Source organism: Phyllostomus discolor, chromosome 15 (genome assembly GCF_004126475.2).
Source record: "Phyllostomus discolor isolate MPI-MPIP mPhyDis1 chromosome 15, mPhyDis1.pri.v3, whole genome shotgun sequence".
In the NCBI taxonomy this organism is placed as follows: Eukaryota; Metazoa; Chordata; class Mammalia; order Chiroptera; family Phyllostomidae; genus Phyllostomus; species Phyllostomus discolor.
The window spans coordinates 4,292,092-4,310,386 of NC_040917.2; the positions used below are offsets into that span (position 1 = coordinate 4,292,092).

General features: G+C 45.9%; 1 protein-coding gene across 1 annotated transcript in view; it reads right to left on the reverse strand.

Annotated features, from left to right (window-relative positions):
- RYR2 (ryanodine receptor 2) overlaps positions 1–18,295 on the reverse strand; it is a 533,272-nt gene that overhangs the window by 64,033 nt on the left and 450,944 nt on the right. The window contains 5 exon segments of the mRNA XM_036016051.1: positions 486–559; positions 1,338–1,414; positions 4,645–4,724; positions 5,935–6,034; positions 15,988–16,041. Of these exon segments, the coding sequence (XP_035871944.1) occupies positions 486–559; positions 1,338–1,414; positions 4,645–4,724; positions 5,935–6,034; positions 15,988–16,041 (385 nt within the window).

The following is an 18,295-nucleotide window of genomic DNA, read 5'->3' on the forward strand; positions in this document are numbered from 1 at the left end:
CACACAGGTGAATCATCTGAACAAACATTACTCTTTAATGTCTTTCATCGGAGAGTCTGGACCTGCGAGGACAGCAGGGTCCATGAGACACAGGACCACTGTACTGAGGGGGCGGACGGCAGGGCCAGGGGGCTGTGGGGGCTGGAAAGCCTGTTTGCTGGTGCCCCATTCTCCAACCTGGATCATCTGTGAGCTTCCTGAATTTGTGGGAAATTCTCTAATAACGGTCTTTTTCTACTATGCAACCAGGGGTTAGGCTGCGACAGGAGACAGAGAGCAGCAGAGAGAAGACGACTGACCTCCTGGAAGGCAGGGTTTGGGTGTGATCTGTGAGTGCCCAATTAGGGGCTTTTAAATGAGTCATGTGAGCATTCTGTCCATTTAAAGATAACTCACATCCTTCTGTCCTGACAAGATGATGGCTAGCTGACCCACGTCAGGAAAGCAGGGGCACAGGTGGCCCTTTTAACTTAAGTAATCGATACCTGATCCTTCCTCTGTCACCATCCCAAGTCCTTCGGCTTTGTTCTGCCGCTCGAATGCATTCAGGTCGAGGACACTGCGGAAACAGGAAGAAACACTCAACAACGCCACACAGAATCTTCTCTCCTCACAAGAGCCAATGTCTGACGACTGTCTCTCTCAAAACGTGAACCAAACATTAACATGCACTGGAAACACACCCCAGTCCAACGCCTACCAGCCGTGTTTCCTAGTGGCAGATGGCCTCTCGCCAGGCCAGGGCCGAAATGACCCTCGTGAAAGGCGAGTGTAAGGCACTGGTGGGCCCCAACTCGGGAGTGTGTCGGAGAGGTGGCAGCACACTTCAATGTAATCATAGCGACCGTGGTTTTCCAGGTGGGATAGCTATCACATTCAGTGGGTGTCGGGTACCTTAGTCAAATGCCTGAATGATTTTACGCACCATAAAAATAGAAAGTAATTATCATAAATTCACTAGTTAAGGATCATTTATTTAGGAAAATGAGAAATGGTCCACAAGCTCCCAAATAAAACTAAATAGAATTTTCTTTTTTCTCTTTTAAAAATCATACACCACTCATATTCAACTATGCAGAATGCATATTAATTCTTCAAGGTCCCTATTTAAGCACAGGGGAGATGATTCTAACAATTATTAACTCTGAGTAATTTAGTAATTAAGATGTTACTGACACCTCACAATAAGGCAGAACGTAAAGCAGCAACGTCCGCCCCCCTTCCAAGTATGTGTAATCATTAAAATTCCTTCTGTGTGTAATTATTTTCCAGAGTGTGAGACGGACGCGTTGAAAGACACCCGCTCTGAGCCGGAGCGGAAACAGGCATGCCCTCACCTGCAGGACTGCATCAGGCCAGCCAGGCTCTGGAAGAAACCCACATCCTTCTTCTCCTTGAGGTAGTCGAGCATTTTCTACAGTAAATACAAACCACAAGGCCACTGAGTCTGACTCTGGTTACTGGTAAGTAAAAAAACAACAAAAGCATGCCTCCCACTCTGACATACAGATAAAACGATACTCAGTGCACACGGGTACTGCCAATGTCATTTCCCCCATGGGACGGTGGCAGTGTGTCCCGGCCAGAGGGGGCTCAGGTCTGCGTGCGGCACAGGGACAGGGCTTGGAGCAGGTGCTGCTCTACACCAGCCCCAGGAGCACCAGAAATATCAGGGGAGTCATTCTCAATCCTCCCATCGCTACTTAAGAATCTGGAGATTTGAATACTTCGAGTTCACTGGGGAGGTCTGCTGGGTGCCCATCAGTCACGGGCTCCGTGGGAAAGTGGGGCCCTGGAGCCCCTGCCGAGCTGCGCCTTGCTGTGTGCTGGTGGCTCAGACAGGAGCCCGGTTTCTGTCAGTGTGGTCTCCAGCCCGGGCCTGGTGGGGATCATCTCACTCCTGAATCCCTCTCCTCTGTCCTCAGAATGAGGCCTAGACTCTGGGGTCAAACATAGTGTGGAACAGTTAGCGGAGCGCATGGCTGCCGGTGTGAGCCTGCTACTGCACGTGGAGATGGAGCCGCTCCCCGAAGGTGGCAATGCATGCTGGAGGCTTCACGCAAGTACGTGCAGGACGGCGAGGTGACAGGAGGCACACCAAGGCTCCGGAAAGATCAAGTGCTGATCTTCTCCGAATTTTGAAAAGGGAGTAATTCCCAAGATTAGTGCCGTTCACACAGGGTTCAGCTAAGTAGTCAAAATTTTGGTAGTGATCTTCTTTCAGAAATCAGAGTCAGAGGTAATATGAAATTAAATACGTAAAAGCTGCATAGACACATATATGTGGACATGTATGCATTATATACCTATACACATGTGTGCGTACACATGCCCACACGTGTGTGCGCACGTATACACATGCACACATGTATATACCTACATGCAGGTATATCCATGTGCCCGGATATGTGTGCACATATACATGTGTGCACACATTTGTCCCTATGTGCATATGCACACATATATGTGCATGCACTCCCATATAGCTACGTGTACACACGTGTGTATATATACACATACATAAAATATATGCACACACCTATACATGCACATTTACACACATACCCACAAACTTGTACACACAGATGCACGAAACACACAGCCACTTGGGGAGGGTGTTCATAAGTTATTGGTCTAATCAAACATGAAGCACTTATTACTCATTGGTCTTTTAAAACAAAATGAATATGGCTTGGAGGGTCAAAGGGAGGTGACAGAATATATATCCAAAGGCTTAGAGAGAAAGGAAAAAATCTGTGGAAACAGGAAGGACATACAAGGGTTGACAGAAGTAGGTGTACAGTTTTGAGTACATGAAACAGTTTATTCTTGTGTTACTCAATCACTGTATTATTTTCCATATGCTATCTCAAGGTTCCTTTTGGATGCAAGGATTTCTGAATATGTATACTATACCATTAAGTTCTTTTCAAGTAAAACACAAAGCAAGATAAATTGTTTGACAAATATTGTGGAGAGATTAGGCAGGTTTTCTTTATTTTTCCTTTTCTTAAAGTCACATAGTCATTCACTATGGAAATCAAAAAAAGGGCATGTATACACTGGATGGGAAAAAAGATCTCTATTTTCCCTACATCCTAACTGAAACGCGGCGTCCCTTCCAACTAGCAGCCCACACACAACACTGGAGCATCGGCGGTCACTGCCGTGCCACTGACGGCTCCGGGCACTTCCGCGCACACCACAGCTGGTACAGGTATTTCAAAAATATTCAGACTGACCACTTCTCCTCAACGTTTATTAGATCAAGGACTAGACCTCATACTTAAAGATTCATAAAGAAACACCTCGCTTTGCCAAAAACCTGTTTTGTTAGTACTGAGTGACCACACTTCAATGCATTTGGCTCCCCTGGCACACCAGTGCACTCCCACTTCGTGTGTTTGTGCACACCACCCACATGGAGTTCGGGCGTCACTGAACCGTTGGAGGCGTTGCACAGGCCGAGCTGGGAATAGGGATTAGGTGGGGCCTGAGTCAGCTCTCAGCCCTCAAGGGCAGTGATCGTGTTCACAGAGCCAAGCAGGCAACTCAAGAAAAACCTGCAGATGAGTTTTTCTCCTATACTGCATTGCTGCTTAGCCTGGTCCAAACTTCACCAAATTTCCTCGGCTTCACTTTCCTTAGGCTCCAGGATCTTCCAGCAGCACATGCAGGCCCCTTCCCAGGGCGGTGGCTCTGAGGCTCGCAGCCACCCCAAGTCAAACATTCAAAGGATTTCACTAGCCTTTCTTTCCTTCTACCAGGGTGGCCCTTCACCTGCCTCACAGAAACTCACCCGAGAAAGAAGGGTTGTTAGTCCCAGGCTCATTAGCCATTCTTTCCCCCACAGATGCCGAAATATAAAAATAAGAGATTTCAGCTTTAGAGTAACACAATCTGCTACTTCAACTACACTGTCTTGCTGTTTTTCAGTTAGCCTAAGAGTTTTTTGCCCGAGTTTAGGACCCCCTGTAGCCCTGTGATGGTGGCCCGAGGTGTGCAGCACACAGCACGTGACAGTCTGTTTCTGACAGTTGTTTGGAGTCACTCAAGTTCCCTCATTTTAACGAACTCCCAGACTCTGGCCTTCAGATGGCATCCCTTGTCGCCCCGGTTGAAGTTACTGAAACCTCAGCCCAAACCATATCTACCTTTTAAACAGAACATAGTTCAAAACTTGGTTGTGAAGTGATTTTTTTCCCATTTCCGGGGAGACTAGAAATAATCACAAGTAAAATAATTTCTGGTGGTGCATTCTGCGTATGTGCTAGCCTAGGAACGAGCTTCCTACCAAACGCACAATGGAACCCAGAGAGCCACCTGCGGGGAGCCATGACCTAATGCGGCACATCCCCCACCAGACCTGGGCGAGAACCGACCTTTCACTATGAAACGTTCTGGCCGGGGCTGGCGGGTCTCCGGAGCGAGCACTGCTGGTGACTTAAGATTCTGAAGAGAGTGGGTGTCCCAGAAAATATTCGGATGTGGAACAAGGTGACCACAAATAAAGGCATATTTCACATAAAAACTCAAACATCCTGCAGTTGACAGTGCTTTCAGGATGACTCAAGCAGTCCAGCAAGTGGGCTCCGTGGCCCGCTGCTGGAGAGGTGCATCATGGGAGTGGCTCGAGGACCTTACCTGCTGCACTGTGGAGTTGCCGCCATTCAGGATAGCAATCCCCAGCTTCAGAGTAGCAGCCACCATCGGTCCGGTCTCCCCTTTAAAATATAAAACACAGTGCTCCTGACATCATTACCCCTGCTGCATTAGCCTGTTCCACTGCAGAATGTCCACTATCAAAATTACTCCCACCCCTACAAATCTCTACAGTGGTGGAGGAGGACAGACTGACTTACACACCAGAAAGATATTTTAAAAGTAATAACGCATATTTTGCCATCAATGTTTTAGCAAATTTCGGATAATACAGACAGAACTAAAACTATATGAGGACAGATTTAAAAAGCTATGAAAAACAATTGATTTTGAACTACTGAGACCTAAAATTATTAAAATTCACAACTGTGCATATTAAAATAATATTGAAATTAATATAAGCCACTTAAAGTTTTCCATAGGGAAAACACCCCCACCTTGCTCCCTCGACAATACTATGTTTGAGCAACTCTCATCACTTTCATCACTTTCACTTAATACATTACAGTCTTGCTTTGTTAGGATGACTAATACCAATATGAAGTTATTCAAGTAATAGTGGAAAAACTTTAAATTTAACTATAATATACTATCATTTAGTGTATTTTATTTTATGTTCTTCACCTGTACTTTAATCTTAGAGATAGAAATAATTTCCATATTTAGAGTGTGCCACCATTGATTTTCCATTGTCACAAATTATAGTAAAAATGTTTTCAAAAATGAAATATTAGTGTAAGAAAAATTACCCTGAAATGACTAGCTACTGAAAAATACAACATCAATACTACTTTAATTGTTAAAAAAGGACTCACTTTAACAGCCTACACTTTTCTATCAAGGACCTGCAAATTGGCCTGAAGGCCAAACTCGGCTTGTCACTGGTTTTTGTAAATAAAGTTTGATTGAAACACAGCCATACCATTTGCTTCCACAGTGTCTGTAGCTGCTTTCCCACTGCTGTGAAGAGACCACGTGGGCACAAAGCTGAGAATATCCCCCTGGCCCGTCCCAGGAAACCCCTGCTGCCTGGCTAGTATGAGCAGCTCACTAGAGTTGGGTCACAATAGAATTTCCAAAACTTCTTGAGCAGAAATAAAACAAACCTTTAAAAAAGACTCCGAAACAAGACTGCCCCGAGTAAAGGCGATCTCCCGTCTATTCCGTCGCCGCCCCGGGCATGACCCAGAAACTCGGGCACTGGGTGGGTTGGTGGGCTTGACCAAGGGGCCCCTGGGAAAGGAGGGGGTGCTGTGCCGCCGCGGGGCTCACCTTTGCTGGCACTGATCGTCTGCAGCACCATCTCCGCGGCGCCGCGCTCGTGCAGCCGGGCCTGCTGGTACAGAAGCTTCTGCTTCTCCATCTCCTTCTCCTGAACACAAATCCCAACCGTTTATGTTGTAGCCATCAGTCAGCAGAGCAGCCTCTACAAACCACACTTTTAGTCATCCCTTCATGTACGGGCTCTATGGCAACATTACAGACCATTTCAACACCAACACTGCTATTTACACAGATGTTCACATATTCGAGTCTTGGTTTTACGTCAACTGGTTTACCAGGAATGGATTGTCTCAATTTTAATGATTGATTAGTCCAAAGCCTGTACCATAGTTTGGAGGCAGCTGTACTTTGTCATCGAAACTTGCACTTTCTGAATTACACATTTGTGCACGTTTGTCACATTGGAATAATCTCCTGGGTCATGGCCATAACTTGATACTGCTCAGCAAATGGCTTGAGTTGCAAGGTATCACTGAATGACAGAACAACGTTAACTGAGACGTGTTGGAGTTTAAGCAAAATTGGAAGCTGATATGGGTAAAAAGTAGGCTTCAACTAAACAGCAGACTTATGAGAGAGCTCTCCCCAGTGCCCCCCAAAGACTACAGAAGCCGTGTGCCTTTATATTTTGTATTCTCTGGTGGCAACAAACAATGCTGCATGGTGCTGCTGGGCGATGGCTGGAGTTTGCTCTGCTCCACTCAAGCTACCACTGAAAACATAAAGAAGAAAATAAAGGGAAAATATAAAGGCACAGCAAGTTCAAGACCGGAAGGATCATTCACTTGAGCTGTCCAGTTCGCTGGAGAATTGAGACGGGACTAAGCAGTATAAGTTGCAGAATGAAAGTTGCATAGAGCCCTGTGACAGCGAGTCCGTCAATGGCGTGGTAGAGAAGCTTAGTCAATGGACATGAAACGCTCAGTTAGTATCATGTCCGTAAACACAACGGCCAAAACGTATGTGACCTCAGAGCAGGAGGAGCTGCAGCAGAGGGGACCGCTTTGCTGCCATAAACTTTCCATCAAAGTACGGCAGAGACACTGGAAGATGGAAGAGGTTTAAAAAATGAAGGCTTGCTGGTTACAGAATATGAAAAATAAATCAACTCAAAGGAGGGGGAAGAAATGGGCTCAAACAAATGAAAAAAGAAACCTTTAAACCAAAAGCAACCAACACAGACATCAATGCTGTTACCAGAGAGTTCTCGCCGATGCTGGCAAAATTGTTTCTTAAATCTTTGATAATATCGTGCTGCGAAAACAAAATCGATCAGGGTTTTTTTCACACTATAGTTAGAGCACCTGCGGTTAAATTTTTATTTTTTCTTAAATTATGTGATAGGCCTAAATGGAAGCAGAGAAACGAAAAGAAAAAAAAAGGCAGCTTTGCTTTGTGATAGCCATGCTGACATCTAAAAGGTTTGCCTTCATGTTTAAACCTCTTCCTGTGAAGTCAAAAACAGAACAGAAACAAAACCACACAGACACACAAAACCGTATTGTCGTCACAACACAGTTTCAGGAAAACAGAAAGAAGACCCTTCCGTCCGCCCTTCAGGCATTAACATTGGGGAGCAACATTTGATTCTTCCTTTTAGACCCAACAATCTTTGTCCGCCTACTGCCAGAGCTATCACGGAGTTCCGCTTCCTTCGCCAGCTCCTTTGTGAGACCAGGTTCCAGTAGGACAGCGGTAAGGAACGACTGGTCCAGGAAGGGCCCTATCGCTTCCATCAGTGACAGAGGCAAGGGAGCTAGAACGATCAATTCTTTCTAGACCCAACAGAACAGAGCAAGGCAGTCATGAAGACATCCCAGGAAATGGCAGCACACCATATATTCTTGAGAGGAAAAGAACGAAAGCCAACAATACCCTTTGCCATTTCTGCTCGCTGTGTGGGTACAGCGCGCCAAGACCTGCCAGAGCAGTGTCTGTGCTGCACTCCGAGACCCCCGTTTCCTTCTGTAACTTAAGTCACCTGGGATGGACGGATGGCAGGAGGATCAAGAAGTAGACAGGATGTCAAATCGTCTCCTTTGGAAAACAAGTTCTTTGGACAAAGATCCCTCTCACCTTTCTTCTATAGCATCTGCATTCCCATAGTAATAACTATTTCAGAACTGATGAGGATGCTCAGTTGAAAAAATGTTGAATGAGAAAGATACAGTGATCTAAAGGCAGGAAGGGCCGTGCATCACAAAGAGGGGTCAGTTGGCCCCTCTGGGGCCCCTCTTTGGTGGACCAGGCAGGGTGCACCCCTCCACAAGCTCTTCCCTGCTCCGCTCCTTTCGGGTGCACTGCCCTGTGAGGACTGCCTCTGTGTGCCATTGAGTCTCGTGCTCGGGAATTCTATCACAACATAAAACAATGAAACCTTGACAGCTATGCCAAAAGTGTCCAGACAATGATGACAGACTAGGTGCAGAGAAAAAAAACAATTTCATTTCAAATTTACTGCAGATTTGATTTTTTAAGCAGACTAGAATGGATCTTTTGAAATTATCTCACTAAGGGAACTCACACTTTGAAATGCCTTTTTAAAGGTAAGGTTCCCTGTCCCAGATTGTTTAAAATCGCCAACTAGTCTTAAATTAACATTATTCCTTCAACCCTCTGCTTAGTCTTTAAATTACTCCAAGGTCACAAAGAAAGGTTAAGGAGTGGGGAGAAAAAGAGCAGCCCCGAAGTCCGAGTTTTCCTTTAGGCAAACAGTTCTGACTGCCCAGAGTCGTAGAGAAATATCAGCTGTTTTCTAATAAGATTGTTATGAGTCTTTTCAAGGTCAAGGGTGGTCATAAATCAGGCCGTGATCAAATCACAGAGGTTAAACAGAAGTATTCAACATCATGATTTGTTTTCAGTATAACTGAAGTTTCTCATAAAATTGCAAATATTCTCCCATGTGGTTTAAGAGTGCCCCAGGCTTTTGGCATCTGATGGAGGGGAAAGTTCAAAGGCCTCAAAAAATAATCCATTTGGTTCTTTGACAACTTGTCTCTTATGAGAAAAAACACTGAAACTAAAGGAATAAATTACAACAGCCCCTGGCTACTTGGTGGAGAAAATAATTTATCCCCATAATGGAGAGGAGCAGGCATTTTCAGCAGGGCAGCCAGGGACAGTGGAAGAGTTCTCACCGCTCCTGAAGGACCCTCCACTCCATGTGCCCACGCACCGGGGCCGAGCAAGTCAGAACCGGGCTTCGAGCTGCTGCTTTTTCTTTGAGGTTCCAGTCCTGCCTGCAACGACTGCTGAGGTTTCCCTCTCAACTGAATGTGGAAGCCAGTTACAATGTGACAGAGTTGCTCAGAGTTGAACTTCTTTTAAAAGTATTTCCAAATATTTAATGTTACAAGGAAACATTAAATATTCTCATCTGGCATCTTCACTTCAGTCATAACCTACAGGGCAAGTTGACCCTCAACATCCTAGGGAGAGAAGGTGGAGACACAGATGATGCAACTGGGTAACTCTGAGGACGAAGATGAAAGGCAGTGAGGTGGTGCCAATGACTTGGTTTATGACACAAACAGGCCAACTAAGACTAAAAAACCCACAAAAGTATGGGTAAGAGGTGCACTCCCCACTTCGTTCCCATTCCCCCCTCTGGAACTGTAGGTTGGCTACAGTCACACGAAGTTGGCTCACAGTGCTAAGAAGACACTTCCACAAGTATAACTTTGTTTAATAATAAAGGGTTCCCTGAGTTTATACACTTCAAACTTAATTTTTTCAAAATTAAGTGTGAAATGTGCTGGATGTGCAACATCTGGAGGACAGGCCACAGCTGTTCCGTGGGCTGTGTTCGCTGTGCCAGGCCAGCACACACACAGCACATTGGTGCAGCTCCCTGCACAGAGTAAACGCTCCAGAAGATATGAGTGGAGGGCGGAACTACACAGTGTGGTATCATGCAGTCTGCACAATTAATCTGAAGTTTCACTAGTGTGAAAAATGTACCTAGTTTACTTTCAGTACATGGTCGAAGGAGTCTAGATTTATACACGTATAAATAACAATGTTCAATTTGGAGTTTTTAGCTCATTTCTTTTCTTGTCTGTACTTTTCATTATTACCTATTCTGTCTGTGGCTGAATATCATCTTCCAGAGTCTATTTCTCAACAGGATGAGCATTGTTGCTAATGCTTTCTCTTTAATAGAAATAAAAAGTGTGGTTTTTCACAAAGCAAAGTTTGTTTAGAAGCCTATCAAAGTTTCACTGACAGAGGCCCAGAACCAACAGAAACTCTGACCCTCAGAACGAGGTGCAGTGAATGCTGCGACATGCCGTGCCCTGAGTCGTCACGACTCACTCTGTTCTGTCATGTGTGCACGCGTTTTGGCTGGATTCGACACGTTCAAACCAATGAATGCTGTGCCGAAGCGTAATACCAGCTGAGTGGAAGCAGTTTTCTGTTTCAGGGTCCTGATGACCAAATTCATGGGGCCCCACAGGCAGCGCCATTACTGGACGCCAACGTCAGAGGCTGTCCAGGCAGCGATGGTAAGTGGACTTATCGCCAGAGGGGATGGGGTTTGTCCTGAGCACAACACTGACTTGAAACTGCCTTGGTTTACGTTCTTTCTTAAGTTTTTTAAGCCTCAAGAGCCTCGAACATGGGCTCTGTGAAAGAAAGGGCTCTGTGGTCCCACTCACGTGTCCTAACAAAGGACAGTGTCTGGAAGGAAGGGGCCTGACAGCCCTCCCTGTGAGAGAATGGCCAGGTCATGGCGGTGCCAGAGTAACAGGTGGGGAAAGGAAATCAGGTAAAGTTCATCACAGATGGATTGCAACGACACATGACGTGGGTTCTGAGAGCTCCCAACTCAAGTGGCTCCAGTGTCTATGGTTCTAGTTTTCAGGAAGGATTCTTAATCCTATCCCAGGTCAACCCGAGACACAGCTGAACTCCAAGCAGTGGACAGAGTCTCAGAATCCCGGCCAGGGCTACCTGCTCGGCTGAGGGAGGGCTCTTCCAGAGACTGTCCTAAGCACACACACGGTCCTTCTGCCCTCAGACACTTGGTGCTTGTCCAATGCCAAGCGCTGCTCGGATAAACTTTACTGTATAAGTTCCCAAATAATTACTTTTCCTGAATTGCTAAGGACCTTTTCATTATATCACGTATTGTCATCTTCACAAAGGTCTTTGAAAAAAAAAAACTTCAGGAATTTGTTTCTCCCAACAAGGAGACTGTCTTTGTTTTGCGGATGCTGAAAACTGTTTGATGTCTGTGGTTCAAGGCAGCTCCTGGAGAATGTGGGGGCAGCAGCACACTGAGCTGCCACGCACTGGCTGGTGACAGCGCGGGTCTCTGCGTAAACGTTATTCCCACAAGCCTTCTCTCACGGCCCTAACCCTCTCCCCTTCCTCAACAATTCCACCCCTTCGTCTGACTGTACAGTGTATAACTATGTGATAATTACAAATCCCAAGGTAGAAAAAGGTAGAGATTTGTATATATGCACAGAAGATAGACTTCATTTTCCATGAAACATGTTTATTTGCCATTCATATTCTACAAAAATGTAGGGTTTATTTTTCTTCTCACCGCTCCACCAAAGACCAGAGGAAAACTAATGAAAATGTATTTGCTGCTAGCAATATTTATGCATTTAAAAGAACTATGAAATTTCTCTGAAAATGAAAAGAATTTACTCTATAAGAACAAATCACAACATTTTAAAGGTGATTATGACCTCTGAGAATATCTAACTCAAAGCTTTTTGTTCAGAGTGAAAAGAGGGGAAGCACAGAGGACTTCTACATGACCTGCTGAATGAAGGTCCCCAAGTCAGCCCCCAGATGAGAACGCAGCCACTTGTCCACCCGCCTGGGTAGGGCAGCGCTCCCCATACCACAGAAGTTTCTCTACGACTTCTGTCCTTGTCCGAAAGTGAAACTGACTGGATGTCACAATAATGGCAAGTATGTGTAGAGCTAGTTGTACTAGCAATGTTCTGAGTGCTTCATGTGTGTTAACTAATTAGATCCTCAGTCCAGTCCTCTAAGTAGATACTATAAGGAGCTCCATTTCACAAACAGAAAAATTGAGGCTTAAGATATCACATGTGGGGAAGCTCAGCATCAACCACAGGCAGTCCAACAGGGAATCCGTCTGACTCCCTGCACCCCATTCACGGCACACACTCCAGTTAAGCACAAGCTTCCACTGAGATTATTTTAAAAATGGAAGCACACTGACTCAAATTATTGTGCACATCAAAAACACACAACTGCATGTTTACATGCGTGTTTAAATGTATTTAGGTCCACAGTACCCACACGCACAACCACTGCCTTGCAGAGGGCTGTGCTTTCTGGAATGTGCCTCGTGCCGACTCCGACCTCCAGCCCTCCCACACCCTCTCACCTAGCCTTGGCGATGCGCCCTGCTCCTGAGCCAGCGAGGCCCTGGAAATGACTCAGAGTGCTGCTGTGGCTGTGGAAGTTGGCTGCCACCACACCACCACTCACTAGGAAGGCCCGGTGCTGAGGCACACAGAGGGATGACAGATCCCAGACACCCCACAGGCTGGTCCCAAACCCGGGCTTCCCCAGGGGCTGCACGGAAAGGCTGGTTGAAGTTGGCAGGAAGTATAAAGAAATTAACTCCCTGTGACCCATGACAGATAGGAGGTGGGACAGACTGGCAGATAAAGTGCTCACCCTCCATCCCCAGGAGGCACTATTCCAGGTGCACGTGGCCTCTCCCAGAGCCGACACACCTGGCCAACTGTGGACTGCTGAGCAGCCTTGGTTAGCTCAGGTGTGCTGGCTTATATCTGCGCTCCATCCTCCCTGTGGGTCTCTCTTCCTCTTGCTCACGCTTCTGCAGGACAGTAACACCCCAGCCCTGTGAAATGGTAGCAATCGGCTCTCTGCTGTTTCTGAAGGAACCAGGGCCACGGCATGAGGGCTTGACTGGAGACTGACAGTTCCATCACGCGATATAAACACATGGCTGTCGGATGGCGGCAGCGAGCGTGAGCATTCCAGAACACTGGCCACCAAAACGCTTTCTCCCGTCCCCACAGAGCTTCTGCACTAGGGACTAAAAAATTGTAAGCTGTCTTGAGAAAAGAAATAATTCTTCAGTATTTCATATACATAGCTACAGCTTTACTTTGCTTATATTCAAGGGCTCCCTTTTTCTAAGACTCGGCAGTCTTCCAGTTCAGATTGCTGTGTTCCTCTGAAAGGAACAAAATAAACCCATTCAAAGGCAATAGCTGTTAGAGAGGGTATGTCTTATAGTCAGTTTGTTCCTGCAGAATTTACAAAATAAATAAAGTAAATAAATAAATAAATACAAAATAAAGATCCTATTCAGAACCAGGCAAATCGCTGGAGGGGCCAAGGAGAAGCGCTACTGTCACCGGGCAGGGCTGCAGACTGTCCACCCGCCAGGCGTCTGGACCCACATTGCAGATGAGAAACTGGGCATCGCCAAAGGACGTGCCACTGGCCAAGCATTTGAGCCACGTGTTCTCAAGGGCAAGTTCATGCTCCGCCCCTCTGGCTCACATAAGCTCCACTGCCATTAATTTAGCTCTTAGGTAAGTAATAAATCTACCTTAACATTCCACAGAAATGCTTTCCCTACAGTATTGCTTAATTTCATTCTCTCACATCTTACAGAAGAGCAGGGGAAGTAACCATCTGAGGAACATTTCTGTATATTTTACAAAATCATAGTTTAAAAACATGGTCTCCTCTGGTAGCAAAGCTCTCAGATGATCTCGGTGAGCAGAACCCAACATGCTCAGAAACATGAACTTATTTGACTTGAATCATTATTATTAGTTATTATTTGCTTTGGTTTATAAAACGTTCCAAGCTAAATAAAGCATTTAACATCAGTAACTAACATTTCCGGTATTTGCCCAAATGTTTCTTCCATTTCAAATAATTTTGACCTCTTTGTAAGATTTTAACTGTCTTTTTTAATAATTTTAACATTGAAGTAGACGCAGTTCTAAAAAGGTTGTGTACGACAACGGACTAGGTGTGCAGTGGACTGTTAAAGTAACGAGTAGTTGTAGGGAAGGTACTGTCGATGGAGCCAGGGTGAGACTGCAGAGTTCAGCCGGGCAAGCTGCACAGGGTCACACACGTGAACAGAGGTGCACACAACACGTGTTCGAGGGAGAAAAGAGCCGGCAAATCTGGCCTTCAGTCCCCATGCTGTTTTCCACATTTCTTGAGCTTTGCTTTATTCCTCATGGACTTTTCCTTATTATGCCACACTTTTTAAAATCTCAAATTACTTTTGTAATTCTAGTGCAAAATGTCTTCTTTTAGCAAATGTTACAAGCGCTTAGCTATCCAAACTATTAAGAGGTAGAAACAATCAAGATCTTCCCAAGAACGGAATGCTGAAACCAGCGCTGAAACTGTGGAATACTAATTGCAGGTATCACTAGCACAGTGGAAGAGCAGACTTACTTCCAGGGTCACCAGGAGTGCCACTTATCACATCCGTTTTCAAGTGACAAGACTGGTGGGAGGAAGCCTCAGGAGGCAGAGGCCAGAAGTCCCTAGTGAAGGGCTTGCTGCCTACAGGGTGGGAGCCCTCCGTCCAGCACAGTGTGCCACTCAGATCTCAAACCACGAGCTACTCCAAATGCAAGAAGACAGCCTGTGTCAAGGACAGGATACTGGAAAGACCAATGGCACTGGGGCTAGAACTTGCAGAAGGATTGCAAGACCTTACGTTACCAAAGAACCTGAGATGTTGGGTCTAACAAAAAGGTCAATGTCACAGAAACCAAAACTGAGACCCAGACAAATACACACACATGTACAGTTTACCTTGCTGCGCTGGGATCCTGTGGCCTTAGGAAGGATGAGGACAGAAGCAAAATAGCAATAAACAATTGCTCTGGAGACCACAAGTGGTTACACTTCAGAAACTGTAATCTGCGGCTCTCAGCTCATTCTAATTTACCTCAGATCTTACCAATGAAGATGAATTTGAGAACAGAATACACACACATTAGACATGATTCCAGTGCCATACAGGAAATTACCCTGAGGGCAGTTTTCGCAGCCAGCAATAGGCATTGGTTTTCTCAAGTTCTCTAGTTCTCGTATTTCCCACACAGTGACTGCAGTGCGGCAGAGACGCCCGTGTCAAGCTGTCCCTGAAAGAGGCACTGTGTGTTTGGTCCTCGCCTACCCTTCTCTGTGGGTCCAAGGCAGTTAGTGGCTGCCTGTTGGGTCCTAGTGTGCCCCCAGACTTCTGGCTCGAAGTCCAGACAAGTTAATCAATAGTGAAATCGAAAAGAATCTATTCTATTCCCTTCCACTTCATTTCTTCTTTTGAAAATTCCAAAATCAAAAAATATATAAGGAGAGTGGTACTTAACAACACCTAGTTTTTATCATTAGAAAACAAAAGTATAGTCTAAGAAAAGGGGGAAAATAACGTCTCCTTTCTTTCTGGCTAGTTAACATTGAGTACTTCAAATTATGCGGCTATTTCAGGCTGAAAGGTTTGGGAGCACAACCATAAGCTAAAAGGTGGTCCTAGGAAGACCATGCCCCTGCCCCCACCTCATGCAAGCAGACTGGCTGTGTGCCCCGGCCGCAGGTGTGCAGGGAACGAGGGACCCATTGGGCAGGAGTTGCTGGAGGCCGAATAGTTAAGATTCAATTCAGAAAAAGATACTGAGCCAAGGCTTCTGTTAAAAATTTGATGCCGCACTGCTCTTCAGTGAGCATTTTCCTCACGCGTCCGTTGGAAATTTGGATTACGGCCTCCCCCGAGACAGGGCCACCTGAGGCCTCGCACCCCTGGGCTCCTCAGGGACACTCGTTCCGAACACACGTGCCCTGGCGTGTTTACTGAGTCTGCTCCCTGGTGCTGACCATGGCACATGTCAGGGCACAGACGGGCCCCCGCTGCTGACATGCAGGTCCCTGACCGTAAGCTGCGATTAAGCCATGAAGCAAGAAACATAAACGTCAGTTATGAGATATGGAACAATGCTTCCAAGGAGAAAAAGGCAAATCTAGAAAGATCCATCTTACTTCAAAACTCTTCACTTCCTCTTCACCATCATCATCTTCTTCGTCATGACAACTCTGATGCATGGAAAAATTGAAAAGGTTAACAGAATTAGAATATGGTGGGGTGTGAAGAACAAAAGAAAGTAGTGTGGAATGCCACAGTGCTTGCATTCATTTGTCATCCACGTTATTCAAACGTGTAATACAGTAGCTGCAATAACCTTAGATGGTATCATCAATGAGTTCGTGAGCTAAAAGAAAATTTTACTGGGCTTCCACAAAATCGCAATGCTAAGTAACCAACTTCACACATCTCACAGACACATCTACAAGGCCAGCATTATGCTGCACACACTGCTTATGCGTGTTTGTCGTCTCACGCCATGATGCACGCTTTCCAGATAGGCATCGTCACTTTCTCGTGTGACGCTGCCAGCACCACGCACGAGTGCTTGCAACAACTACGGATTAAAGTTATGAGAAAGTGGTGTTCCCTAATCAAAGTGAATCTTAGCATCGCTTTTTAAGTTCATTCTTTACTGTATTTTGTCCAAAGGAGAAAAGTAAAGTATAACTGCTAATAACACTCTTTTATACGCAAATCATAAGACTGGCTTGTGCCATGTTATTTTCCCCAGAGGGAGATGGGAACTGTGCTGACCCGTGCCTGTGTTTTTATCCAGTGCCCACAGGTGCAGTGGGTTTGGGGGCGGAGCGGAGTGGTCAGGAGTGGGCTGCAGGGTGCACAGCATCTGGTTCAATTCATGCTGCCCCTGGGCCTTAGCTGTCCAGCCCAGGGCATGTTCCTGGGGTCCTCGTATTTAAGGGGGAATGAGAAAAGAACACCCAAGTCTTGAGTGGATCATAGGAATTAATATATGTAAATTGTTGCCACTTAAAAGCAAGTGACTGAAAAAATAATAAGCTTTCAATAAATCTCAACTACAATTACTGTTGTGGTTTGGAATTAGAAAGATCATGTGACCAAAGGAAGCCGGTCATTAACCAGGACCCACAGCTGGAAAACACTGATGGCGGCTCCTCCGAGTCGCTCATCCCCAACACTCTAAGGGCTTCTGAGGGCTGGCAACCACTCTGCGCCAGGGACGCGTGTGGAGGCACAGCGGTGTGTCTGAACTACAGACGGGAGGAAGGATCGAGTTCAGTGACCCACAGTGCTCTGATTACGGAACAAATCTGGAAGGGAGGGGAGGGGCGGATGTGATCTCTCCACTCCTCAGTGACAAAGTCTAAAAGTCTGTCACATCCATTCGCTCAACCACTCTGCCCTGAGCGTCACCTCATCACACAGAACAACGTGAAAGTGTGCGTGGCCTGCCTAGGAGAAAGTGAAGGGGCCCAGGCCCATGACAGCTTCACTGTGTGGAAGGGTCAACCAGCAAGTTCCACCAGAAGGACAGCAGTGCTACCCAGCCCTTTGGAGGACAGGACAGTCCCCGCTATGCGTGCACACCCCCTGCTCCCAAGTCATTCATCTGCCAGGCATTTCGGAAACGAGGACCCGCGAGAGCATCAGTGACGCCTGTCTGGAAGGCAGGCCCTCAGACCTCCACACCCTGTGGACCTGACGTGCAGGACACTGGCCTTGGGCTCATTTGGTCCTTAACCTGGCCCCGTCCTGCCCCCCTCCGCCTGCGCTGGGGAGCAGCAGTGAGCCCACCGGGGCTCCATCAGGCCACAGGCCTGTTTGCCATTTGAGCAAGTTAGGATGTGACCACAGAATGTCTCCTAAGGATACAAAGTTTTATAAGTTTTCTCAAATACATTATCTCCTATATAATTTTATTGCCTCCAGGAACACGGGGGAGGAACAAGGGTTGAGATGAATAATATATGCAGGAAAATTGTCATTTGATATTCTTTTAAGCTATAAAATTCACATATGTTTGCTTCTGTATAAGGAAATTTAGAGCTCTAGCTAACACATTCTTTTTACAAAGAGTTATTTTGAAATAAAATAGTTTAAACTTAAAAATACCTTCCTAAGAAAATTAGGATCTGCTTCTGATAAGGTTAAAATTTGTGATTTTTTAAAACCTAGTCAAACTCATCAAACTGGTAGAGTAACTTCTGGTTGGCAGGAGGGGGCGCTGGGGCTGCAGGAAAACTGCAGCAGATCTCACATTTCAGTGTGCCAGACAGAAACCGAGGGCTTGCAGGCAACTCGGGGGCCACACTTTCTGGTAGCAAAGTGCACCCATGTAATGCATATGATAATGCTAGGAGCTCGATCAGGCGGTTCTGATGTGCAGAATTTAGTGATCTGGGTTAAAATGATAAATTCTAGGCCAGAAAGAGGGATTCCACA